The sequence below is a fragment of the Leishmania infantum genome, chromosome 17 (genome assembly GCF_000002875.2).
Source record: "Leishmania infantum JPCM5 genome chromosome 17".
Lineage (NCBI taxonomy): Eukaryota > Euglenozoa > Kinetoplastea > Trypanosomatida > Trypanosomatidae > Leishmania > Leishmania infantum.
In genome coordinates, this window is record NC_009401.2 from 96305 (window position 1) to 122199 (window position 25895).

General features: G+C 61.1%; 5 protein-coding genes across 5 annotated transcripts; all 5 read right to left on the bottom strand.

The window, feature by feature from the left end:
- Positions 1–434: 434 nt before the first annotated feature.
- Positions 435–3740, bottom strand: LINJ_17_0270 (conserved hypothetical protein; the record flags this gene model as incomplete). Its single annotated transcript, XM_001464643.1, has 1 exon — positions 435–3740. The coding sequence occupies one exon, from the start codon at positions 3738–3740 to the stop codon at positions 435–437; it is 3306 nt and encodes a 1101-aa protein (XP_001464680.1).
- Positions 3741–7765: 4025 nt separating this feature from the next.
- Positions 7766–9610, bottom strand: LINJ_17_0280 (conserved hypothetical protein; the record flags this gene model as incomplete). The annotated part of the gene is made up of 1 exon (XM_001464644.1): positions 7766–9610. One exon carries the CDS (start codon positions 9608–9610, stop codon positions 7766–7768), a length of 1845 nt encoding a protein of 614 aa, XP_001464681.1.
- Positions 9611–12129: 2519 nt separating this feature from the next.
- Positions 12130–15648, bottom strand: LINJ_17_0290 (conserved hypothetical protein; the record flags this gene model as incomplete). The annotated part of the gene is made up of 1 exon (XM_001464645.1): positions 12130–15648. The coding sequence occupies one exon, from the start codon at positions 15646–15648 to the stop codon at positions 12130–12132; it is 3519 nt and encodes a 1172-aa protein (XP_001464682.1).
- A 3948-nt stretch (positions 15649–19596) lies between these two features.
- Positions 19597–20676, bottom strand: CYSB (cystathionine beta-synthase; the record flags this gene model as incomplete). Its single annotated transcript, XM_001464646.1, has 1 exon — positions 19597–20676. The coding sequence occupies one exon, from the start codon at positions 20674–20676 to the stop codon at positions 19597–19599; it is 1080 nt and encodes a 359-aa protein (XP_001464683.1).
- Positions 20677–22768: 2092 nt separating this feature from the next.
- Positions 22769–25126, bottom strand: LINJ_17_0310 (conserved hypothetical protein; the record flags this gene model as incomplete). The annotated part of the gene is made up of 1 exon (XM_001464647.1): positions 22769–25126. The coding sequence occupies one exon, from the start codon at positions 25124–25126 to the stop codon at positions 22769–22771; it is 2358 nt and encodes a 785-aa protein (XP_001464684.1).
- Positions 25127–25895: the final 769 nt, after the last annotated feature.

Below are 25895 nucleotides of genomic sequence, written 5' to 3' on the forward strand. Positions count from 1 at the left end.
CCCGCACACGCACACGCATGTGCGTGTGCGTGAAGACAGGCGAGCACGCAAGGGAGGCGCGTGGGGAGGGCGGGGCATCCACGAACAACCCCAAATAAGAGTAAGAGAAACAGCTAGCGAGAGAGGGAAGCAAACGAATGCTTTGTTCGCTCTTCCCCTCTCGTTCTGTGCGCGCGTGTGCGTGCTTGAGCCACCGGCACCCTCCGTCCAACTGCCATCCTGCCCTCTCCCCCATTTCTCTTTCATGGCCGTTTCGCCAGCACGCTTGTGATGCCTAAGTGCAAGGGGTGCACCGCACATGTAAAAGCTGATGCGAGCAACAAGCAGCAGCCACATCCGCCGTTGCACAACACCACGCAATCACAGCCACCACCCGCAGCGGCAGAAGAGCTCTGCATCGTGTGCGAAGCCCAGATTCAAACAGCGTGCCGTGATCACATGGAGTAGTAGGCGGCAGACGAAGCACCGGCTGCGCTGAAGATGTCGGACGACATGGCTATCGCTGCAGCCTCTTCAGCCGACTCCTTCTGTGTGGCGGAGGAAAAAGAGGCGGCAGAACGCAGAACCGGCCTGACGCCACCCCAGACCTTGTAGGCGCCATTACCTCCGACGCCGTTGATGGCGATAGCACTGAGCTCACCCACATCGCCGCCACCGCCACCACTCCCTGCGCTTCCAGCAGTGGCAGGGCGCCGCAGCCGTCGCCGCATCGTCCCAAGCGTCAGCTGCTTTGAATTCTCTGCAGGTTTCTGCAACGAATTCGCCGCAGCCGCGGTGTCGTCCTCGGCAGGCACACGAGCGCGATACCACGACTCAAAATTCCGCAGCAGCGCCTCGCGACGTCGTGTTAGCTGGCCCTCGTGGTAGCGACACTCGTCTGCCAGGGCTGTGTCGCTGTGACAGCTATCACCCGTCACCTCCGCCACGAGACGCAGTCTTAGGCTGGTAAGTGCCTCCTCTTCGTGTCGCACTTGCTGCACCTGCTGCACACCCTCCGCTGTCTGAGTTGTGTAGATGTGAAACGCGGAAGACTCGCCCGGACTCGCCTGCAGCGCTGAATCAGCTGCCGAGTGTGATCGCCGCACCTGCGCTGTGGAGTTCACCTCGATCGAGGAAGACGGGCCCAGCGAGTCGGTGGGCGCCCGGCCCCACAGCGTCGACGGCTGCCGGGCGGCGGAGGCTTTTCGCGACGCGCTTGCCGTGCTCTTCGATGCTGACAAAGGGCGGATCAGCGACACCGGTGCGCTCGAGACTACCCGCGCACACTGGAGAGACGACGACGGCGCAAACGGCTTAAAAGACGCCGCTTCGTTGTAGTTGGGGGCAAAGACCACCTCGTTTTCTGGAGATATGATCCCTTCATTCGCCGACCGCGCCGCACCAGCAGCAGCGGCAAGCGGGGCGTTGGCTGTGGCGGCAGCTGCGTTGGGCCCCGTCGATGGAAAGACGCTCAGCCCCGGCAACGGCGAAAGCGGGGCTGTGTCCTTGGTCTCACCTCGGGATAACCCCGCAGCCGATGGAGCGCTGCCGTACCCCTTTCCTGCCTTGACACCAGCAGTTGCCGGCACAGTCGGGCTCGGCTCATGGAGTAGCGTCGTACGCAAAGAGTTACATCTGGGCAGCGGCGTTATCGACGTTGGCAGAACCGAGTCCATCGAAGAGTGGCACTTGCCCTCCGCGGTGGGGGTGTCCCTCGCTAAACTCGCCGTGCCTCGTATCGAGCGCATCCGGCGTCGGCCGGCCCCTCCGCTGCAGATGGATCGCCCTGAATACCGCTCGGAAACGGAGCTGCGCGCGCTGCTCGCTGCCAGGGCCGTGAATGCAGCTGCTGTAGCAGCCTCTGCCTTACGCAGGTCTGTGATTGCGGCGCGAAGCTGGATGTCCCTCTCTGTCACACACTGCCGCAGCAGCTCGAAGCACGTGTTCATCTCCAGCACCGTGCTGACTGGGAGTACCGCGATGCGTCCGGCAACGAAGTTCATTACGCCTGTGGTCAGGGCAGCCGAGACCGGCGTAGCGGATGATGAGGCGGCGCGGCGCAGCAGTGGATGGCAGTCGCTCGCCGCCCCGGCCGGTGTCTGCGACGGCGAGGTGCACCGGTCACTCACCCGTCCAGTGAAGGATTTGGACGACCGCGCCTGTGCATCCGTGGCCGAGGCATCGCCGAAGCGCTTCTTCGCATCTTTCGCGTTCTTGGCTGTCGGTGCATCGACAGGTGCGGCGGCGGCGGCAAGCGCTGTTGTAGAGCTTGCCGCGTGCTGGTTCAACTCCATCTGCAGCCGCAGCTCCGCCTGCAGCGCCGCCACCTGCCGCTGCAGCTGGCGTACCCGAACCACGGGGTCCTCGACGACCCGAGAGGTAGGATGCTCTGGCACGCACAAGAGCCGCCGCGCCAGCTGTAGCGTGGCCAGCGTTTCCTGCCTGTGCGCCTCTTCCGACCGGACATGCGCGATGACAAGAGTGCGACAGCCGCCGCCAAGGTGGCCTTTGAGCAGCATCGACAGCTTGCTCTGCTTATACGGAGGCCGCGTAGGCGGCGCATCGTCCACTACCGTCGACGAAGACGAGAGCCCTGTGATGACCTGCTGGAGTATTGCAAGTGAATGCCGGATCGCCGAATCCTCGGAGCGGGCGCCGCGCGATGTGACGACGCTTTCAGCAGCCGGCAACGAGGGCGATGTGGACGAGGGCGGCGGCTGCGGCCTTTGGCTGCGGTGCCGCGGCTGCTCCGCGGCTGCCAAGTCGACGAGGTACAGCTTGGCCGTGCGGATGATATGGTGAGATGCGCTTGCCTCCTCGCCCTCTTCACATGTGACGTCCACTATGACGACGACGTGGCCAGGAGACCAAGGCGACGCTGCTGAAGACGGCGCACGACGACTCTGGTGTATCAACGCGATGGCGTCGGCGGCGCTGCAGCACGTCACTTTCGATACGTTGCGCACTAACACTCTGCCTCGTGGATCCATGGTGATGTTGGGCCTCGCAGAGAGCGATAGAGACGAGGAAGCCGGTAATGGGGGTGGCGCTGTCCGCCGCGGCACCGACGCCGACGCCCCGTTTGAAGGCATGTCGTGTGCTGCCTCGGCGAGCAGGTCCACCACGTGCTCTCCACGGAGCGCCAGGCACGAGAGTTTGACCAGGAACCGCGTGCGGCAGCCGCGCCGCGCCTCCTCCTCCTCTGCGCCACTCGAGCACAGGGACGCGAGGTCATATGTGGAGGGCGCAGTCATCGCCACACCCGAAAGAAACGTGGACGTTGAGGGCTCGGAATGTGCCTCCACCACAGCGAAGAGCGAGGCGAGGATGCGCTGGCACAGCCCAGGAACGGCCACGTCGCCAAACATGGTGGTGGTCTTGCCGGTGCCTTTCTCGCCGCAGCACAGAACCGTAGCATTTGTCCCCTTCAGCAGAGAGTCCTCCACGCAGGAACGGGCGGTGCTGTCAAAGAAAGTCTGCGCGGCGACCCCTCGGGCATCGCCGACGACGCCGTCAAGTGTGAAGCTCGACGATTGAGTCACATGCACTGTGGTTGGTGGCCGCCGTTTCGAAACGGTCTCTGTCTTCGGCAGCACCTCCTCCGCGCTGCCGCAGTGCAAAGTCGTGTTTCTACTGTCCACGGTGATCCACAGCGGTGCGTCGGGGGAGGCAGGTGGCCTCACGCGGCCGTAAACGTGGATTCGATCGGCCACCTGGCACGGCATCCTCAGCGGCGCTGCTGATGGCAAGAGAGCCGCCATTCCGAACACGGCGCAAGAAGAAAAAACAACGGAGGGAAGGACAAAGAGAGGATGACACGGGAGGGAGGGGGCCTATGAGCTTCACGGCGGCGAGGGAGAAAGGGCTCGTGCGTGGAAGAGAGCGCGCGACGGTGGGAGGAGGGGATTAAAGGAGTATAGTGATGAATAGTGCACGTCTGCGTGTGTGTGTGTGTGTGCCCCACCAATGGAAGATGGAGAGGTGTTGGGTGGACATGGATGGTGGGAGCGCGAGAGGTTCAGAGGAGAGAGCCCCCGCAGGCAATGCCCGTGCCGCCGCATGAAGGATGCGAATAATGGTAAGAAAGGGTACGCAAAGAGAGGGTTGACGGTGAAGAGAGAGAGGACAGCAACGAAGACGAAACGCCGTCGGCGCGTCAATGACCACCGCGGTGGTTGCCACGGCTCTGATCAGTCGCGGTTTCACGCAGCAGCAGAAGCTGCTCCCGATGAGCGAGGCATCGGAAGAACGCAAAGCAGGCGGAGGCACACACACACACACACGCAGAGGGAGAGCGGCAACCGCGCATACCTGTAAGGCATAAAAGCAAGCAAAAGTGTGGCACGGCGCGCAAGGGCCTGGCGTACGTACTCATGTGCGTGTGCGTGCCCGCTCTCCACGAACCGTATCTTCCTCCTCCATTCTCTCTTTCCCCCTCCCACTTCCGCGCCCGCTCTTCCTTCCTTTCTTTTGGTTGCTGTCCTTCACGAACACGCACGCACACACACATTGTCCACGTATGCACGCGCACAAACAATACGGCACGCGCGGTGTTACCTTCAGCCCCATGGCCATCAAGCTGTCAAATCCATCTCTTGCCGTTTCCGAGAGTCGCACAGCCGCGCACGCACGCGTTCGCGCAACGCTCACCGCGCGCCCCGCCAGACACTGCATACAGAGGGGAACGCCCAAGAGGCAAACGAAAATCAAAGATCTGACGCCTGAGGAAGTAACAGAATACAACAGTTATACATGTGTGCACGCACTGACAGAAATGCATGCACGCTGCGTGCGTCGTACTACTCACGAGCACACACACACACACAAGGCTCCACCAATGCGTGACAGGCAGAAACGACGAGGAGAAAACAGAGAACAGACGCGAGCCCCTGCTGTAAAAGCCGGACCACCAAAAGGGGCGACAGAGGCAAGAGTCGCACATACGGTCGGGAAGGGAACCACCACAGCACAGGCGCATTTCGCCTTCGACGACTCCACTTCTCTGCCAAACACCTCGAGGTCCACCTCCGCCCTCGAGCCTCCCCGGCGCTGCCACAGGCCACCCGTCGCGTGGCGCGGCGCAGCCCTAGGCGCACGCCGGTGCAGCAGTGCGCCGGCTCAGCCATCTGAGAGCACGGCCTCGGCAGCGGACTCCACCCACACCCCACTCCGCAGGCAGCCTCACAGCCGCTCCCGTCATGCCGGCCACCGCCCCCGGTGCACCCCCCTCGCGGTGGCGCAGGCTCCCTCCACCAGTGGGCAGCGAGGGCCGGGTGACAGATGCCTTCGAGCCACGCCGGCACTCGGCTTGTCATGTCGGCGGCACAAGCGTGCTCGCGGTCGCTGGCCGCTCCGGCGCCGCGCCATCCACGACCTGGCCGCCGACATCAGTCGCCGTGCATCGCTCTGGCCCCCGCGCGTCGCCGGTGCTTGGCCCTGTGGCCACCAGAGGGGCGGCTCGGCATTTGGCTGGGGATAGGGCGGGGGCGGGACCGCCTGGCTTTCTCCCACAAGGAGAGAGGGAGAGTGGGGGGGTGCACTGGGCCCTGTGAGGCCGCGCGCTGGGGCGCTGTGGCCCCCTCCCTCCCCCCGCTCACCTCACCGTCTCCTCCTGTGATCCGGGAGCACAAGCAGCAGAAGCAGCACGAGAGACGCGAAGTGGATCCAATATTCCGAATGCGCAAAGAAGTGCGGCCGTAAAGCGAATAAACATGCACGAGAGCGAACACACACACACACACGCACGCACCGGATAAAGCAACAACAAAGAAAGCTGAACGCAATCCCATCACCCCCACTTCCCTCACTCCCTCGCTCTTTCTGGCACAGAAGCACATGGGTGTGCCCGTAGGCCCGTGCGGCAGGAGGAGCAGGGAGCAGGCGCAACGAAGAAGTAAAAGCAGGGAGGAGGAGAGACGCAGGGGCGGCCGAGCGGGTATGGCGCCGCTAGCGGTGAACCGGCGCGAGGCGGGAGGCAAGACGCGACGGAGACACAGCAAGGGAGCATGACGCGGAGCGAGAAAGAACGAAGCGGAGTGCGACCAACGAGCTAAATCTCTCTACATACATATATAAGTGTGTGTGTGTGTGTGTGTTTGCATGAATGCCCCCTATCGTTCTCTGCATGCCGTAGCGGCGGGCACGGCCACGCCCAATCCCATCCTCCGCGCATCCATGCCCTATCGTGCCGCCCTCCCCACCACCACCACCGCCAACACCACCCCCGACCCCCTTCCTTCCACGCTGTCACTCCCCTCGCGGCGTGCAAGAGAGCTCCAAAAACAAGAGGGGAAGAGAACACGGCGCCGAAGAGGCGACGGCAAAGAAACGAAGGGAGAAGACGTCGAAAGGCCGAGAAGGGGCGAAGAGAGACACGCGCACAAGAGCCACATATATATAGAAAAGAAGCGAGCGCGGCCGTACTGTTCAAGTAAAAAGCGAAATGCGTCCCTGTGCGGGATGTGCTGTGCGTTATACGTTCTAGAGAGCGATTGGTCATGATGGGAATGCACGTACATAGACTGCCATGTGACGTGATTCTCTCGCACCCTGTCTGCCCGATTCCCACCCTTGCCGCCAGCGCGCCACCGGCGCACCGCGCGCCTCTCTCCACTTCTGCCATGCCACTCCACCGCTCTCGCATCCATTGATGCTTGCGTGTCTGCGGCAATGAAGTTGGTGGCGTTCAGAGTAGCAGTGGTGGAGCTAGGGAGAACGCCGAGGTGCCTTTTCGATCACGCGGCGCCTCCACATAAACACACAACGGGAGAGCGCGCGCGACACGCAGGCAGGCGTCGGTGAGAGAGGGGAATCGATAGAAAGTGAAGACGAAGGTGTGCGCTTACGGCATCGGTGACGCACAGCGAAGACATCTACGGAACGAAAGGGCGCACGACAACGTCATGGGCAGACACAAGGAGGAGCGAAAGCAAAAAAAAAATTTGTATATCAGCGGCAGCAGGGAGTGGAGTGAGGCACGACACAACGTCAAATACAAAGAGAAAAAGAAAACCCGAATGGCAGCCGGCAGGACCTGTGACACGTCCGTTCTTTGCGGTGATCCGTGGTGCCTCTCCATAGAATAGGGCTGGACACCCACAGACGCAGAGTAAGGGAGAGGGTGCACACATAACCGATAGACACAGCGTCGCACACAGACACACATGCACGCACACGCATACCTGCCGCTCCCCCTCGTTCACATACATACATGAAGCCAAACAACAACGGCAACGCTAGAATCGTAGCGGAGAGAGGGAGGGAGAGAGAGACATCCTTCGGTGGCTTCCGCACACAATCGCATGAATGCACCTGCGAAAGATGTCCGTTGCGGGTGCAGCTAAGAAATCACGCATTCCCACACAAATATATATATCCTCTTGCGCCTTCTCCGAGGAGGAAGACGAAATAGCAGAGCACCGATGATACCGAGAAAGATGAGCAGCAAGGCCCAGCAAACACAAGAAGCCTACACCCATAATGGCGCGCAAGAGCAAGTCAGACGACGGCGAGACTGCAGTAGCGTCTCAACGCAGTAGGAGGAGTAGTATACATCACAATAAACCAATCGATTACGTGCGCAAGAGGCAATATGTTTTTTTTTTTGCAAAAAGAAAAACGCGTGCCCGCTCACCACATACCACACCACACTACCACCCCTCCGCACCCTCATGATTGCACACGCACGCATGCACAACCTCCGCGAGAAAAGCACCCAAAACGACCGCGCAGCGCACTGCCGAGTCTTCTGCCCTCTCTGCCTTAAATTTCGATTTGGTGTTCAAGTTTACATCAAGTGAAGTATGTAGATGTTACCGAAGCTGTCGCCGAAGGCCATCTTCTCGTGGCTGCCGGCGGTAAGACAATACACGGGGGCTTTGCAGAAAGTGCTCGCAACCTCCCGTCCGGTATCGATGTCGATGACGTACACGAAGCGGTTGTTACAGGCGACCAGCACAAATCGCGTAAAGGAGCCAGGGGCGGCGCTGGACAACGTCCACCCTAGCTTCGGCGCGCGGTGGCTCGGCTGCAACGTGCCAGCGACTTCGACCGGCGAGAGAGATAGCTTGCAGCTGCCGTCCTCGGCAGACCACACCCGCAAGAGCGACTCATCATTGCTAATAATGTGCCGCCCATCGGAGGTGTAGCTACACGACAGGATTATGCCGACGTGCCCAAGCAGATGGAACCGCGTCTTGGCCGTCGTGGCCGACCAAACCCGCAGCGACCTGTCCGCTGAGGCGCTACACACATAGTTGCCGTCTGGGCTAAACGCGATGGCAATAATGATGCCCTCGTGCTCCGTGTAGTTCATCCACTCTCGTCCCCGCTTCGTGTCCCAGAGACGGCACACGCGATCTTGGCAGCCGCTCACGAGGTGCTTGCTATCCGGGCCAAAGCAGCAGCAGATCACCACCTTGGGATGCGCGAAGGTTAGGAGGATCTTCGTCGTCGTCACATCCCACAAGATCATCGTCTCATCCTTGCTGGCCGTGGCGAGGTACTTGCCATCCGGTGAGAAGGTCGCGCTGATGATGGTGTCATGATGGCCCGTGAAGATGCCCACCTCGCTGCCGACGCCGAAGTTGTTCAATGTGATGGAGGCGTCCTCGTTGCTGCAGCTGGCAAAGTCCGTCTCGGCCGGCGAGAGGGCGATGCACTTGACGCGACTTGCGTGCCCTAGGAGTGCATTGACCTGAAAGCTGCGCAATGGCCGGTTTACCCTCGGCTCCCTTGAGCGGGACTGCGCCAGGAAGTGAGCCACCGTGTTCGGCGCCTTGGCTGTCGTGTTCGTCACCGTTATGTGCTTCAAGCCTTGCTTGGGTGTCTCCAAAACCGTATCCCGCGCCAAAGTCGCCGCGGCCTCGACAGTGGCCGGGCTCAAGGGCATGAAGTCTACCTCGTCCACGCACACGTCGAAGTCGTTGAAGGAGAAGAACTTCTTTAAAGTCCTGCTCGTCCCACTGTCGCTGCTCGGCTCTATGTTGGCAGGCTGAGGTTTGCGACCAGCCAGGCGCCACTGCTTGGCGCGCGCCTCCACCTTTGAGATGACGATGTCGTCGTAAACGAAGAGATCCTCTTCGATGCTCAGTGAGACCTGCTGATACTTCGCCTCCAGGGCCTCAGCTTTCCGGAGGAAAGCGCTCATGGTGCCGCCACAGTTTGGCGAATGGCAGTCCTGCAGGCTGTGGGTCGGTGTGCTCTCGGTGCTGAGGGTGGCGGAAATGTCGGAGAGCAAAGACTCGCGTGTGGCATGCATATCGGCGAAACCCGTCGAGGGCATCTTCAGATGCTGCGGATCTAGCGGCTGCCGCGCGAGCTGCATGTCGTGAGGAGCCGCCGACACTGACACAATGGAAGACGACCTCAAGCGCCTTGAAGGGTATCCGGCTCCCCTCGGGGACCTCATCGCTGCAGACGGCGAAGCGTCAGCAGCCGAGCTTGTGGCGAGCTGCGGAAGCAGACTCAGTGGCGCATCTTCCCGACTAGACGCTGCATTGCTTGAGTACACCGACGACATCGGGGCGAATGGGTTGGCGGCGTCAGCCGCATTCGAGATCAGAGCCGCTTTCACAGACTCGGGAGAACTGCGGTGCAGCCGCCATGTTTTTCCTCTCTTGAACTCTGGCATGCAACCCCCTTCATTGGGGCTCGGCCTATCGGGCTTGTCCGTGTCGACAGCATTCTCTGGTCTGTCATCATGGGCTGTTGTTCTCGTCCTCTTCGGTGGCCGATTCGACTCCTTGCTGCTGTCGGTGCCGCCCTCAGGCGTGATTCCTGACTCTTCGAGGAGGCCGTTGTAACCTTTCGCCTTTCGGGAGCCGACGATAGACGTCAGCGATGTGGGCCGATCCACGACGGAGCTGCTAAGCAGGCACCCCATCTGCCGCAACTACCTGTCAGAGTGATAAGGGTGGGGCGCTGAGGGGAGTAAGGTTATGAAGGGTCACGAACAAGGGAAGAAGGGCGGTAAGAACGAGGAAGGGAGGGGAGGACGGAGTGAAGCCGAGATGTCACCTTGAGTGCACACGCCTGCGCGCGTGCATGGAGGGGAGGGGGGAAGGAAGGGGTCACAGATGCGCCGAAATTGATGAAGGCAGGGAGAGGGTGGAAGCAGTGAGATGGAAAAGGATGGGAGAGCCTGCAGTGGTAGTGGGGTGGGGCGAGAGGAAAGACAGCCAGCAAAAAACATGCAATGCCAGGCCAGGCAACGTTCCTCACCTGCCTTCGAGGCCACGGTGTGTTTGCTTTGTTTGCTTGCCTGCAGTCCCTCTCTCCCTCCCTGTCCGCCTGTGTGAGCCTGCCCGCGCCTGTGTCTGTGCCTGTGTCTGCGTCTGCGTATGTATATGTGTGTGTGTGTGCGTGCGTGAAGCGGCGTACGCGTCGCACATGGCAGCGGACACAAAACAGCCGGGCCCACAATATATACATATATATGCCGAATAAGAGCAAGCGTGTGGATATGCTCTGCCTGTGCGCGGAGGTGTGCGTCCTCTCGGTGGCGATGCGCTGAATGCAAGGGAATGCCTCTGTTCCCTCGCCACCGTGAGGAGAAGAAGAAAGCGGGAGAGAGACGGCGAAAGGGAAGGAGTTGCAACGCGGCCACGTGCGAGTCGGCACATCCGTCTCCATCGATCCGGCCCCCGGCGTGTGTGCGTGCGGTCGGGCCGCCTACACCGAGGCCATGCCGGCAGGAGTCGAGCGCGTCTGTCATACAAGAGCACAGGCACGCGCATACGCCTGTGCGTGCGCACCGGCGAGAGTGCGGTGCAACACGTCCTTCCAGCGTACGGTGCCACCGGGTGGGGACATGCAGGGGGGCCCGGGGGGCGAGACCTACCTTCTCGGCGCATGGACAGAAGACATAACGAGAGACAAGGGGCCGTGCGGTCACTGTCGCCCGTCCGCGGCCCATACGGCAGCAGGAAGGCGCACTCACAGGCAGAGCAAAGAGCGCGCCGCCACTGGGCAGCGAGGGGGGCAGGCCACATCGTCCCCCCGACCTCGGCGCACCGCCGTGTCGCGAGGAATGCGTGCGGACGTGAATGAATGGCGTACACAGAGGAAGGAATAAGTATGGTGCCCGCAGGGACTCGTGCCCACTCGCTTGCCGGCGCAGAGCAGGAAATCAGGAGCGAGGGTGCCGAGAGTCAGCGAGCGAGCGAGAGTTGGTCGCCAGCACGCCCTCTCCAAGGCGCGCCGTTAGAATCACCAGAAGAGGTGGAGAGGAGTGCGCTGGAGAGCGAAAGCCAGCTTTCAAGCACCTGAAGCCGCCGAGTGGTAGCATCCCTTCCATGCGCACATCTGAGCCACGGCACACGCACAAAATCTGTGGAGGAAAACGTACCAAGTGCCAGCGCACCGCGTGTGTGCTACGCGCGTTACGCAGGAGCCGAAAGAAACGGAGATGGGCAGAGCGAAGCGGGCAGAAAGGAGAGACAGCGGTGTGGTGAGACGGCATCAATGGTGAGTTCGGGCGCGAGGAGAGGCGCAGAGGCGTGAAAGCATGAGAGAGGCTCGCGCAACGCTGAGGGTGGCGGAGGAGACGGGAAAGCACAAGAGAAAAAAGGGAGGGAGGCGGGCCCGCGTGGAAGCAGGCGGTCAAAGTCCGTGTCTCTGCAGCTTATAAAGGGAAGAGGGATGCACCACCGGAACGAAGAGGACAAGCGCGCCGAGGTCGCGTTTGCGTGCGCGCCGAAGTGCCCTCTCCCACAGCAAGCACATTCCCAAGCATGTGCCCACACGCGTACCAAGCGCATCTGCGTCGTTTATGTCGGAAAGAACTATGTATAGACGTACTCTCGCGGGTGTTCTCCTTCATGTGTTGTTCGCATGGAGCGCTTCATCTGCAGACGTAGAGCGGGAAGAAGGGCTCCTCTCAGCGCGGCTGTCGCTGGTACTCTGCTGATGAGCTGCGGTGGTAGTCTACCTTACTCCCCTCCCTTGTGGGCATCAACCTCTCCCCCACACGGCATCGGCCAGTGCACCAGCAGTGTCCTGATGTCATCAGTCGACAACGAGATATGCACCAACGTACACGCACGCGAGCACCAGCAACAGCCTGGAAAACACGAAGACAGTGAAAGGCAGACACACACACACAGTCGCATCCACATAGGTCCGTCGAAGTTCGGGCGGCTCCTTTCCTACTCAAACGGCATCAGCGGAGCCGGCAAGTCGACCGTTGTCGCCGTTACCGCGGCTCATCTCCAAGTACGCGCCCTCTTCCCTACCCGTGAGGGGGCTCGCCAAGCGATGGTGCTGCTGCGAAGAAGCAGCACCTGTGAAAGGCGTCGTTACGCGGTCGCTGCTCCATGACGTCGGGTGCATTGTACGGGTCCTAGTGAGCGGCATGATGCGGCCGCCGACGCTGTCCGTGCTGCTCTCGACCGGGGCATCCGTCCACGGGTCACGGTACGCGGAGGGTGGCCGCTGCGATGCCGGTGTTGGGGGCATGAACGATCTGGCCCAGCTGATATTAGTGCCGCCGCTGCTACAGCCTCTTGATCCCCACGTGAATGCCGAGTGGCTCACGTGGCTCTCCGCTGCCAATGCTGCTTGGGGTGGCAGCAGTGGAGGTGGGTAAGGGGGGTAGCTCGGCCGGTGCTCCCAGCCGCGTGTCGCAGTAGGCAGCGTTTCGCCGAATCCGTCAGCGACCCGCAGTGCATCGGCACAGAGCTCTTCGACGTAGGCGAAGGTGTGATGCAGCCCGCTCACGACCCCTCGCACATCAACATTTTGCAGGCCGGGCACGAGCTGATAGTGTGGGTGATGATGGCCTCCCGTGCACGGGAGCGGCGAGCGGGTCGGGAACGCAGCAGCAGCACCGCCAGGTGCGAGAGCAGGCTGGTAGCCGCCGGCAGCACCACCCGTCATATACGGACCGTGGCCCGGAGAGGCAGGCAGAGCGCCTGCGTTCATCGCGGCCACGGACACCCCGATGTGGCTGGAGGAAACCGTGCCACGCGTCGCGCCATTCACAGCAGCCGCGGCCACAACAGAGGCAGTCGAACCGGTTGCGTTTGCCGTCCGGGTTGCCTCGCCGAAGCAGTAGACCTGCGCATGGGAGTGGCACCCAGACTCGGCAGCGTCGGCGCGGCAGCATGGCTGCGGGCACCACGGCTGCGGACCCTCCATCACGACGACAGTGTGCTGCCGGCCGCAGGCGATGCTGCGAGCCACACCGCCGGCCACGTACTCGAGACCCACGACCCGATAAGGCGCGGTGAAGGCGTCGGGGCTGCCAGCCGTGGTGCCGCACTGCCCACTCGCATTGTCACCCCAGCAGAAGACGGCACCGGCGGCAGTGAGGGCGACGGTGTGGAAGGAGCCGCAGGCCACGTCCACTACCCGGTGGCCCTCAAGCGCGCCGCGCACCAGCGTCGGCACGTACGCTGGGGCTTTGGAGCCATGCCCGAGCCGGCCTTGATATCCCACACCCCATGTAAAGAGCTCTCCGTGCTCGTTGATGGCACCACTATGCCACTGTCCGGCGCGAATGCGCACAATGCGCTCCGGCGCAGTCACGGCCGCCCCGCCGGGAGCGACTCGCCGCCTGCCCTTCACGGTGACCAGCTGCGGCGTCAGCACGACAGCGCGGCGCTCGTTGCTGAGGGACTCGCCCAGAACGTCGCGATAGCGACGCTCCACCTCTTCCGGCGTGCCGAGGCCGACGCAGTCCACCAGCCCCCAGCTGTACAGAAAGCCATCATCGCTTAGCGCCAGCGCGAAGAAGCTGCCGCAGCTCAGCTGGATGATGCGCTTGCCCTCCAGCGTGTCCACCAGCACTGGCGCATCCACCTTCTTCGTCGGCAAGTCGAAGTGGGCGCGTCCGCGGCCGCTTTGGCCGTGGTTGTTGTTGCCCCAGAAGTAGACATGGTGGCCCTCCACAATGGCCATAGCAAACGCGTACCCGGCCGCCACGTGCACCGCCGGCAGCTGCTCAAACAGCGGAATCCGGCGCGGGATAAGCAGCTCCACCGGCACGTCGACACCATCCTGGCCGGTGCCGTTGCCACCGCCCACGCCACCACCTGGAGGGCTGCTGCCACCGCGCACGGCACAGCCGCTTCCGCCGAGACCCAGCTGACCCCACTCTCCGTTACCAAAAGTGTATATGCTGCCGGTGTCGCTCAAGGCGCAGCTGTAGTTCGCCCCCAGAGCAATCTCGCACACCCGCACGCCAAACGGCGTCACTTGCGCCATGGTCGGCGTCGGCTCGTCTCGTGTAGCATGGGTTCCCAGCTCCCCGTTGCCGCCGGAGCCCCAGCTGAACAACATCACGCGCCGTGGCTTCGGTGGACCGCGCAGCAGCCGCACCAGCCCCATCACGTTCAGGTACTCCGCCATCGCCAGCACCCCGGCCACGCTGAGGTAGTGCGGGATCATGACAGCACCGTGACGCAGGTAGTTCAGGATCGGCAGGAAGTAGTCCGCGTCCAGGTCAAGCAAGATGGCGTTGGCGCCGTCTGTGTCGAGGGGTATGGCAGAGGCCGTCTGCTGCGGGCTTACCGCCTCGCCGTCGCCCCCCTCGCCAACGCTGGCACCCACTGGCAGGCTGACTGCTGGCGGCGTGTGAGCTGCCACGTAGTCAGGCCGCGACTCCCGCATCACGGAGAGCAAAGAATGCTGGTGCGACACGCGCTGCAGCGCCGGCGGTGGTGCTGCCGAGGTCGAGGCAGTGGAGGCGATAGAGTGGTGCAATGGGCGGTGGCATGTGTAAATCTCAGAGAACAAGGAGGAGCGATCGCCGTCCAGCTGCGCGCTATCATTGTCGTGCTGAGGCGCATGTTGTGGTCCATCCTCAGCGGCCGGTGACACTTCCGCGTCCGACGCTGCCGACGGAGGCAGAGTCTGCGCGTCGCCGCCACCGCTCTCCGCGGCGCTGTTGCGCAAGCCGTCGGCGTTGCGACCCTCGGCGAGGTTGGCGGTGTGAGTGCGGTTGTCACGTCCTAGCGGGTCGCATCGAACTCCGCCCTCGGGCGCCTCCTCCCCGGGCGGCGTCGCGTCGGCGACGGCTCCACAGCGCCCCGAGGCCTCCTGTGTTGTCATTGCTGCACTGCGGCGTGCACCGCTCTTCTTCCCGGCAGCGATGTCGCCCCGCCCTGGCGGGGGGACAAGGCACGCACACAGCGACGCCAACACGCTGTCAGGATCCGCCATGAGTGTGCCGACGGTCGTTGTGATGAGCCGGCCGCCAACATTCAGCAGGACCCACTCCGACGAGGACGCCGTCGTAGCCACGCAGACCGACTCTGTTGTACGCACCGGCTGGAAGTAAAAAGAGCGCGGGAGAGCTGCAGACGGTGCTGATAGGCGCTCCTCTGCCGCTGTGTGTGACCGGCGAGGCAGCGGTGAGGCGCACGATCGCCCAGACGCGGCGGTGCCGGTAGCGGCTGCAGCAATGTCACCGTCTGAGCGAGGCGATGGCGAGGCCGGAGCCGGACGAGCATGGCGACTCGCTACAGCAGCCGTTGACGTGCTGTCACAAGCTTGTGTTGGTGACCGCGTTGTGGCCGTCTGTTGCTGCCTTTGGTCGTGCGGCTGCAGAGGCCAACCAGTCGACGAGGTCTCTGGCTGCCGCAACCAGCGAGCAGGCAGCTGCGGAGGTGGTGAGGATGCAGTGGCCGCAAACCTGTAGAAGCCCCCGCTCGACGTAGTATGGCGCATGGCCGAGCAACTCGCTGGTGAAGGCACTCCAGTCAAGGCAGGGGCACCCTCCACCGTCGCGGCTGTCGTAAAAGTTGATTCTGGAAACGGCGACGACGCCGCTGGGCTGACGGTATCGTGGTAGTCAGCGCTGTCCACGTGTACCACACCGCTCTGGCCGCTTCCACTAGTGCTGCTTCTGCTCCTCGCGCTACTGCTTTGGCTGCTGCTTGTGCTGCCACCAAAGTCAAGGCGACTGATGGGGCTCGTTCCCACGGATGTCATGACGTCCCACCCAGCACGCCCCACGCGCGCTGTTTCTTTCTGCTTCCTCTTTCGTTACTCGGACACGCACCGGCCAGATGAGACAGCGCACAGGCACAAACAACGGTTGTCGAGTGCGAGTGGCGAATGGAAGCAACGAGGAAGAGAGCGGGGGCCACACTGGCGAGGAGGTGCGGATGGAGTAAGCAGGAGAAGGCGTACCGCCGAGCACACGACCACAGATCCTGTGCGTATAACGGGAAGAAGAGCAGAGGCACGACGCGAGAAGGAACCCCTCACGGCGACGAAGATAGTAACGAGAACGAGAGGGAGGGAGAAAGCCAAAAGAAGGGGGCGGCGAAATCGCACGGCGGGTGCATACAGGTGTGCGTCTGGCTGACGCTTGAGGGAAGGGAAAGTGTAGTGAGGGAGGGAGGGAAGAGCAGGAAGAGGGGGGAGGCAAGCCAACCACGAAACAAGAAAAAAGAGAGAGAGCCAGGCAAGAGAGCGCTCAGATCGAAATGCGAAGGGGCCGAGAGACAGCGGCGCAGACAGGCACAGAAACGCACCACCCACGCTGGGAGAGGGGAGATAAGGGCGAGCAACTCTCCAAGTGGACCGCCGAGGTGGGGATTCAAGAAGATGAGAGCAAAGTAGGGAGTGGCGTACGAAATCAGAGATGCGAGCGAAGTCACGCCTTTCTTTTTTTGGGGGGGAGGGGACGGGGGATGATGTTCTTTGTATATTTGCACGTCTGTCTCTTTTTCTGTGTGGTTGTATGGGGGGAGCGAGTGTATCCTGTGGAAAGGATGGATGAAACGCACGCCACGTGGGGCTGTGCGTACAAAAATGAGGTGGTCTGGCTTTCGTTTTCTTCTTCCTCCGCTGTTGATGTCACTTGTAATAGGTCTCTGGTGCTGACGCAGCCCTCCACTCCCGTCAAACCTTCTGCTAACGTGAAGGCGGGTTTGACTTTGAGTGAGTGCCAAGGCTGAATTGACGGAAAAAGAGAAGGGAGGAGCGGGGGTTTCGGGGGAGGGGGTTGGCGCTGGTGGATGTCCCTCGAAGCACCAGCAAAGGCCCCCTTCTCGTGCTTCTCGTCTGCCTCTTTCGCTTGTGTTTCTGTCGATGCAGCCTGCACGCCAGCATACGGAGTCAAGTACACACACGCGCGCCTGCAGGATGCAGGAGCGAAGCAATGAGGCCAGTGCTCAAAGGCAAGATATCTATCTATAGATAGATATCTGCAGTATGAAGAGTCGCAGCTGCCGACGCGGATGAGGGCAGCTGCGACGCACGTAAAGGTGAAAGAGAGAACGAAAAGAGACAGAGCTATCAAGAAAGAAAGAGAGAGTCGTCGTCGTCGGCGGCGGCGGCGGCGTCGGCGCACGGAACTGAGTTAGTGATGGTGGGCGTGTGCGCGAGAGTCTGTTCCCGCGACGTAAGGCTGTACGTCCGTCGTCAGAGGGGGAGAGAGAGGAGGCGAGAAGAGAAGCAGATGACGTGTGCCGAAGCTGCGGCAGAGAAGTTACGCGCACGAGGCGCAGTGGAAAAAGAAGGGGTGGAGGGGCGCAGCTCATGAAGTTCTAAGCACTCCGCAAGCCTCCACGCATGCGCCAGCGCGCCGAGTCATCTGTCGGCGCAGGGCAAACACGGGCGCAGTGACCACCCCGTACCACTAACCCGCCCCTCCCCCACGGGCACACACGCACACATACACACACGCAAACACCCATCGGCACACAACGGCGCAGCAGTGTTGTATCTTCTCCACTGTTTCGAGAGAGAGGAGGGGGTAGTGCTATCAACGCATCGGGGCAACACGTGATGTGCGTTGCCTTCTGCCTCTGTGACTCCTTCTCTTTTGCACGGAGATGTTCCTCGCACCATTCGCCGATGTCTGTTCGCTCGCTATTCTTTTCTTTCGCTTTCAACGATAAACTTACGTGGGCGCAGTGGTGTGCATGTGTGTGTGTGTGTGTGTGCGTGTGCGTGGGTGTGTGCGCGCCTGCTTGCCTATCTTAGTATGAGGGTTCACTTTTTGTTTCTTCGTCGCCATCCGTCTGTGGTATGTGTGCATCAGTTGGCGCTCCTGCGTTTCGCGCCTTGAAGCACGGCGCGAGGGACGCACACAAACCGACAGAGAAAAGGCGAAAGAACGACCGGAGGAGAGACGTGGCATCACTGCAGACGGCTTCGGCGTCCTTTTGCTTCGTCGAATATCGTGTTTTGATTCCTTCCTTGCTGCTTTCGAAAGAGTGATATGAGCAGAGGAGGAACAAGCAGAGACGGCGGTGCCCCATGTGTTGGCCCCTGCAGCTCTCATGCCTACACGAGAGCTCCTCTTGACTTCTCCGTTGTCGCTACCCTGTCTCCCCTTCTCTCAAACCCGCCCACCCGTCCACCTCATCTAACGCCTCCCATCTCCCCATGCCATTCGCTGTGCCTACATAGGTGCCCTTGGGCTCGGCACAAACCCGAGCCGCGGCAGCAATGGAAGACCCACGCAACAGGTAAGAAAAGCCTAAAACCTAACACACAACGGCCTCTTTCATCCACCCACCTCTCGACACCGGCCGACTCGCACACGTGGAAGAGCATGACGCTGGTGAGGAGCGAGAGCGTGATATTTTGATCGCAAGGGGAGATGGGAGCAGGAGGCGAGATGAGAAAAGAGGGGGTGGGCACGAAGAAACCAACACACAGAAGCGCACACAACAAGCCCCAGACACGCGCGCTCACACGTACTGTCCATATACACACACATCGTTGTACGTGTATATGTGCAGTACGTCTGCACAGCACAGCATCAATGACGGAAGAGCGCGTGCGTGAAGCGAGGTGAAGAAGGTGGCGGTGGTGGAAGGCGGAGAAGACGCGAAGGCATCACAAACACCGGCCGCGGCCGATGTGCGCTGGCCCGTGTGCATCCATCATCGTCTTATCGTCTTTCCATCTATTCTAAGATGGGTCTGACACTGAGTTAGGGTGCCACTGGAGGGAGGGAGAGGGGGTGAGGGGGGTAAGAAAGCACAGGAGCACCGGCACACACGTGCAGGAGGAGAAGTGGCGAACGGTTGACTTCAGAATCGGGGGGAGAGTGACGGAGTGGAGCCCACGAGTCGTCCGGCCCCCGCCTTCACATGCAGACATATCAGCACGCATACACGCAAGGGCGCATACCCCACAGGCAGTGAGGGAAGAGGAGAAATGACGGAATGGGTTCTGGAGGGGGAAGCGGCACATATCGATGCATCCCAACGGGTGGCGGTGGCGGTGATGGTGGAGAAAAACGGTGTAACGGGGACGGATGAAGACGCAGTGACATGTGTAAGTCCACACGAGACACAGCAGTGGCTCGCAAAGGTGGAGGTGCTGCTGCGGATTAGACGAACGAAGGAGGGAGCTGTCGCGGAAACGTTAAGGAAAAACAGAGAAGGATGTATGATGCGGGGTGGGGGTAGAAGAGCAACGTCGGGCAGAGCATGGCGTAGAGGCACGGGAGAGAGAAGGAGAGAGGGAGGGTTTAATCTGGAGAGCTGCTGCAACATGACAGCATTCTCTTCTTTTGATGTGTGGAGAGGGAGGGGATACCTCGCACGCAGACACGCGGTGGTCCCCTCGATTAGCCCAGGCCCCCATCCATTCTGCCTCCTCCTCATTCCTTCGCACTCACTCACTCTCTCTTGCTGCCGCGCCGCCTCTCTACTGAGCGCCGCTTTCGTACTTTGCTAGCTTCGCCTTGACCTCCTCCAGCTCCTTCTTCAGCGTGTCGTAGGTGGGGCGGGTCACCTCACCCTGCCGGAAGCCGTGCTCGATCATCCAGTTGACATCGGCGAACTTCCCCATGTAGTTGCGGATGCCGTCCGCCATGAGCACGACGCAGCGCTGATCCGAGCGAAGGTCCTTGGCTGCCTCCACCACGCCGGCCATCGCGGAGCCGCTGCTACCGCCGACCAGCAGACCCTCCTCGCGGTGCAGCTCGAGGGCGAGGTCGAAACTCTCCTGATCGCGTGTCTTGACCCAGCGATCGACGTACTTACGCTCGCACACGTCTGGCACAAAGTCATAGCCGATTCCCTCTACGTGGTACATGACAGGCTCGCCGGGGTGTTCGGGGTCGGCGATGATGCTGCCGACCGGGTCTACACCGACAACGATGACTTCGGGGATGAGCTCCTTCAGCTTCTTGGCCACTCCGGTGATCGTGCCTCCGGTTCCGGCGCAGATGACTACCATGTCGACCTTGCCGCCGCACTGGTCGTAGATCTCCTGACCAGTGAACTCGTAATGCGCACCCGGGTTGCTGGGGTTCGTGTACTGGTCCAGCAGCACGTAGCCCTTCTCATCGCGCAGGCGGCGAGCGACCCCGATGAGGCTGTCCGGGTGGTCGTGCGGAAGAGACGTCTCCGTGCGGATCACCTCGGCGCCAAGGGACTGCAGTGTCGTCTCCTTCTCGTGCGACATCTTCTTCGGCATCGTAATCACCATGTGGTAGCCGCGGATCGCCGCGGCCATGGAGAGACCGATGCCAGTATTGCCGCTTGTGGCCTCCACAATCACGGAACCCGGCTTGAGCGTCCCGTTCTTTTCGGCGTCGAGTATCATCTGCTTGCCAATGCGGTCCTTGACGCTGCCGCCAGGGTTGAAGAACTCGCACTTGGCCACAACCTCGCACTGAATGCCGTGCTTCTGTGGGACGCGGTTCAAGCGGATGCAAGGGGTGTTGCCGACCGCCTCGAGGGCGTTGGCCAGAATTTGGCCGCGGGGGGTTGCAGATGTCATTATGATCAGCGGGGAACAGAGAGAGAAAGAGAGAATGCGTGGGAAAGGGGACAAGAAAAATGCTTCCAGAAAAAGAAGAGGATGATAGAAGGCGATGGCTGTTGTTGTCGACTGTGGAGAAGGGGGGGGGGCGAACGATTTGGCAGACACGCAGGCAGTGATGGAAAGAGGCACTGAAGGTGGAAGGATGGGGAAGAAGAGCGAAAGCAGGGAAAGTGAGGGCAAAGGTGGACTTCGGTGAGAAAGGCGCGTCCCAATTGTGCGGTTGGTGCGGGGTAGGGGAGGACACCGACCGGGAGGCAAGAAGTGATATGGCTTTCGACGGTGGGCAGTTCCCAGGAACGAGTGCACTGTGTGCATGTCGGAAGAAGCAGGAAAGAGGCCTCGCACAACATGTCGGTACACCCACAAGCGTGTTGGGCATCCCAAGGAAAAGTTGGCACGCGTGTCTTCTGCTTCCCCTCGTGAGATTTTGAGAAGATATGTTCCAGCATCGACCCGCCTCAAGGACAGCTTCGCTACACGCACACACACAAGCATCACGCAGAAAACGACTGCCGCTTACATGCGAAGCGCAAAGGAAAAGAATGGCGATCGAGCCTCCGTGCACACACGCTCGCAGAGATAGCGAGAGAGAGGTGCACAAAAACACATATGCCCGCGCCGCCGCCCATAGTCTCCCCTCTTACCTCTCCCCCTTTCACAACCGCAGCGTTTCCCCACTTGAGAAACCGAGCGAGGTTGGCAGCGAGGAAGTTTGGGGGAGGGAGGGAGAGAGGGGAGATGCGATGTAAGGGATACAGTCGAGCACGTACGCAGCGTGGCGGCAAATCAAACAGACAAGAGAGAATGTACTCTGTGCGAAGAAGGATCAGCGCGAAACCGTGACGCGTCCCGGAGGAGAGGAGGAGGAGAAGCAGCGTCTGTATGTATGTGTACTTGTGTGTAGCGGCCGTGCCGACATCACTGCATCGTTCCGAAGGTAGGTGAAATCACAAGACAGAAAAAGATACAAAGAAGAGGGGAAGCAACACAGATTCAAACAGCAACAAGTCGTGAAGCGTGGCGAGGAGAGGGAGGGGGAGAAGGAGGGAGTCCGGTATCCTTATCGCTTGCACACGTGTGCGCGGCGAGAGGACGAGATCATAATGATGAGAGAAAAAGGCGCGGACGGGAAAGAGCGCAGATGCACGAGTGAAGAATACTCATAAGAAAAGACAGAGTGCAGCCCGACGCGAAACGTAACACAGAAGTGAGATCGGATAGGAAGGGAGCAAGAAGCATGCACAGACACCCAGACACACACGGACGGAAAGGTAGGGGGAAGTGGAGCAATCTTATTGTTGCCTGTGTTGCGGTTCTTGTCCTTGCTCGTTTTCGTTCACCCCTGTCTGCGTCTGCGTCTGTGTCTCTGTCTGTGTGCCTGTCCTTCTTCTCTTGCTGTTCCTTCTCCAGCTCTCTTTCTCGTGAGCTTCTTCTCGGATTACATTCCATATCAACTAAACACCGATTACAAGCGTGTGTATACATAGATAGATACAGATATACATATATATATATAGATATGTATGCACATATGCATCTGCATAGAGCTATACATATATATATATATACATACATCTGGCATGGCCGCCGTGTGCTCCCTCCCGCTCCCTCTCCCTCGCTCTCTGCCTGCTGTGTATTCGTCTGCTCAATGTACATGGGCAACGGATAAACTGCTGGTGGGAAAGGGGCTGGAAAGGGGGTAGGTAGAGGTGTGTCGGAGGCTGACGTCAGCGCACGAGACACACACACACGCATACACACAGTGAGAACGACACCGAATCAACGGTACTTGCTAGTCTTTTGAAGGGTGGGGGTGCCCTCCCTTTTTTCGCTTATTCATATACATCGAAGTCCGCCACGCCCATGTCAGTCTGTGTACATCAGCATATGCACAAAGAGCGGTAGAGAAAAATACATGTTTTACGTTGGTGTTATGTACATAAGCCCTCCCCGTGGGGATGGCGCGGGCGCGAAGGCGCATCGTCACCACCGCCTCGACGAACCATCAAGCCGCACAAATTGTGGCGGGCACCGGTTGGTTGGCTCTCTAAGACGGCTTGGTTCGTTGCTGCTGCTGGAAGCGATTGAACTCGACAGCGCGGTTCAGTAGAACCTTGTAGTCCTGTGCCTTCGCCTCCTGTGCAGTGAACTCGTTCTGCTGCTCAGCCAGGAGGGCGCGATAGCGGTCCTTGGTGTCCAGATGCTGCGTCCCTGAGGAGCTGCGACACAGCTGCTGCACCGCCGCCTGCCGCGCCTCCTCCTCGTGGGGAAGCGTGAACTTCACAACTTGAATACCGGAGGTGCTGGGCGTGAATGTGCCGTTCGTGTTGCGCCCCGGCGACGACGCTCGTGCCAAGGTGGCAATGCCGGGCTTCCGGTGCGCCGCGTCGTCCTCCTGCACCGTCACCGGTGCGGCAGCTGCGGCGCCGGTCGCTGCCGGTGTCGCGTGCGCTGGCGGGGTCGCGAGCCTCACCGCTGGTATCTTAGATGTCTCGAACGCATTCGACGACGCGGACGCCAGCGTCCGTGCAGCTCGAGCCGCTTGCATAAGTCGATTGTGCTCCTCCATGCTGCGGCGACTGGCGTCTTGCAGCTGCCGCTGCTCCTGCAGCATAGCACGCAGAGAAGGTTGAGAAGACGCGGCGGCAGCCGAAGTAGACGGCCTAGACGGCGAGCGCGGAGTCGATGCAGTGGAAAATGTGCCGGAAGCGCTGGGTTGGTTCTTTCCGATCACCGGCGTGGCCGCCATCTGTGTCGTGTGCGAGAGGCGTGACTGGTTCTGCAGCTGCAAGGCGCGACGTGTGTTGTTCTTGCTCTGTTCCGACAGCATCTTCCGCAGCACCTCCCCATCATCCCTGTTGATGGCACTCTCCACCGGCTGGGGCTCCGGCGTGGGGGAGCGGGGCTGGGTTTGCATGAGTATGCTGCGCTGCCGGTTCGCCTCTTCCTCAGCCGCCACACCAAGCAGCGGCTCGTGCACCGGCGACGGCGGCGCGCGGTCGTCGGCGAGGAGGGAAACGCTGCTGGGGCGTGATTGACGGATATGGGAGATGCTAGTATTGTTGCTGTTGCTGTTGCTGCTGGACCGGCTCGCCTCTGTCGCGTCACCGCCATTCGTGGCCGCCCCTGCCGCGGCTACACATGCGCCTCCTGCCTTCGCTAGAGCCCCGGACAACGACGTCCGCAGCGTCATCGCGGCACCGCCTTGATCGAGCAGGCGGCTCCCATCCTTGTTGAGAATGCTGAAGACGGGCGTCTTGCCAGGTACGGCGGACTTCTTGGCCGACACGAGAGAGGGTAGGGAGCTGCTATCCGACAGAACGGAGCCGCGGGCGCCGTTGCCACCGCTGTGGACGGGGGTTCTCGATGGCGGAGTTAGGCGCACGATGCTGCGACGCTGCGGCTGTTGTGGTTCCGGTGGAGGAGGAGATAATACGGCGGGCGAGAAAGCGCTCGCCACGGAGCCACTAGGGATCGTGGGGTCGGCGCTGAGCTTCTGCGCAGGAGGCTTGGTAGCGGCCGTTGGAATGCCGCGGCGAGGCTGTGAAGATGCTTTGGTATGCGCGCTAGCCGCATCCGCCTTGAACGGCACTGCAGGATGCGGGATGCCGTTCCACGGCATCGTTGACGCCTGAGCCAGCTGCTGCGCCTCACGCTGCCGCCTATCTTCGAGGATGACGCTACGGCCTACAAATTTCTGCAGAATTTCCTTCCGCGACATTTGAGCCTCGGCGACCGCAATATCATGCGCGAGCTGATTCGACACGCGGCAGATCTCTGCAGCGGCCTCGCCTGTGAGAACGTCCGCAGAGCCATCCGAGGTGATGGCATCGACAGCGCTTCTCGGAGGTGGCGGATGCGGCTGAGCCGGCGGCTGTGCGAGGATGGTGTTCACGGGACCTTCCTCCGCTGCCGCACTCGGTGTCATTTGCGTTCCGCTCGCATCGCCGACGGCCGCCACCGGCGCTGGGCGCGCCGTGGCACCCAGCGAGCTTATGCTGTCGTTCAGCGGAGGAGAACCTGAATGCAAGGCGGAGGGCGCGGGAAGGGCATGCCCCTGGAGAGACTCGGAGTGATACGAGGCTGGAGATCGCTGCCGCTCTGAGGGAGACCGAGCGCGAGGTGGGGGTCGCTGATGCTCCGGTGGAGGGGTTGGGACCGCAGCGGGGGTGGTCTGCATCCCCATCAGAAGAGTAGCGGTGGTCACGCCTCCTTCAGTGCTCGGCGCAGAAGAGTCGACCGGTGAAGTCACCGATGACGCATTACCCGCTCCCCAGGTCCCCGGCGCGTCAGCATGGACAGCAGTCACGACAGTGGAAGCAGCGGCGGGCGTTGATGGTAGCTCGAGAATGAATCGGGCATCCTTTACATTATGCTCCACCAGAACGCTCTGAATCGCCGCCATGAGGTCAGAGACGTCATCTGTCTTCTTGGCTGCAGTGATGGTCGCAGCGCCGGCCGCGGCAGACAGCTGGGACGACGGGTTTGATACCGGTGGCGAAGACATCCGTTTGCAGCGTCCCTCTTTTCGTTTCTGTCGTTGGATAAACTGTGTGGTCGCTGGTGTATGTGTATGGGGTGAGGAGATGTGTGGTGCAGCTAAGGAGGAGAGAGATGAGGAGCGTGCGTTGTCTCCGTTTTCCCACGCCTCGGGTGACAGGTCAGTGGATCCTTCTGTGGCACGAGCAGGAGCTAATATGCTCGCCCACGCTCGCACGTGAACGAAATGTGCGTGACAGAGAGAGGGAGGGAGGCGAGAAGCACAGGAAGAAAGAGATGCTGCATCCGCCGGGGTGCTTTTGTGTGAGGCGACGAGTTCCACGACTGTCGAGGTATGTGTCGTGGTGATCGGAAGCGGGCGAGCGGCGCTTATCAGATCGAGGGCAGAGGAAGAGAGGTGCAGAAGTGAGGCTCAAGCACAGGCACTCATTCGTGCGCACAGTCGCACACGCATACACAGCGAGAGGGCGCTGGGGGTCGTAAGCCACGGCGGATCTCCATACCCATCTATTCCTGTACACGGCGACGAAGCGCCACCGGCGGGGAGAGAAAGGAGTAGGGAAGGGATGTAAGGGGCGGTTGGAAAGCCCCCGATGCCCTTCCACCACTCGACTTAATCCAGCCACACCCGCCCCCCACCCCCACCAATACACACACATAGATACATACCCGAC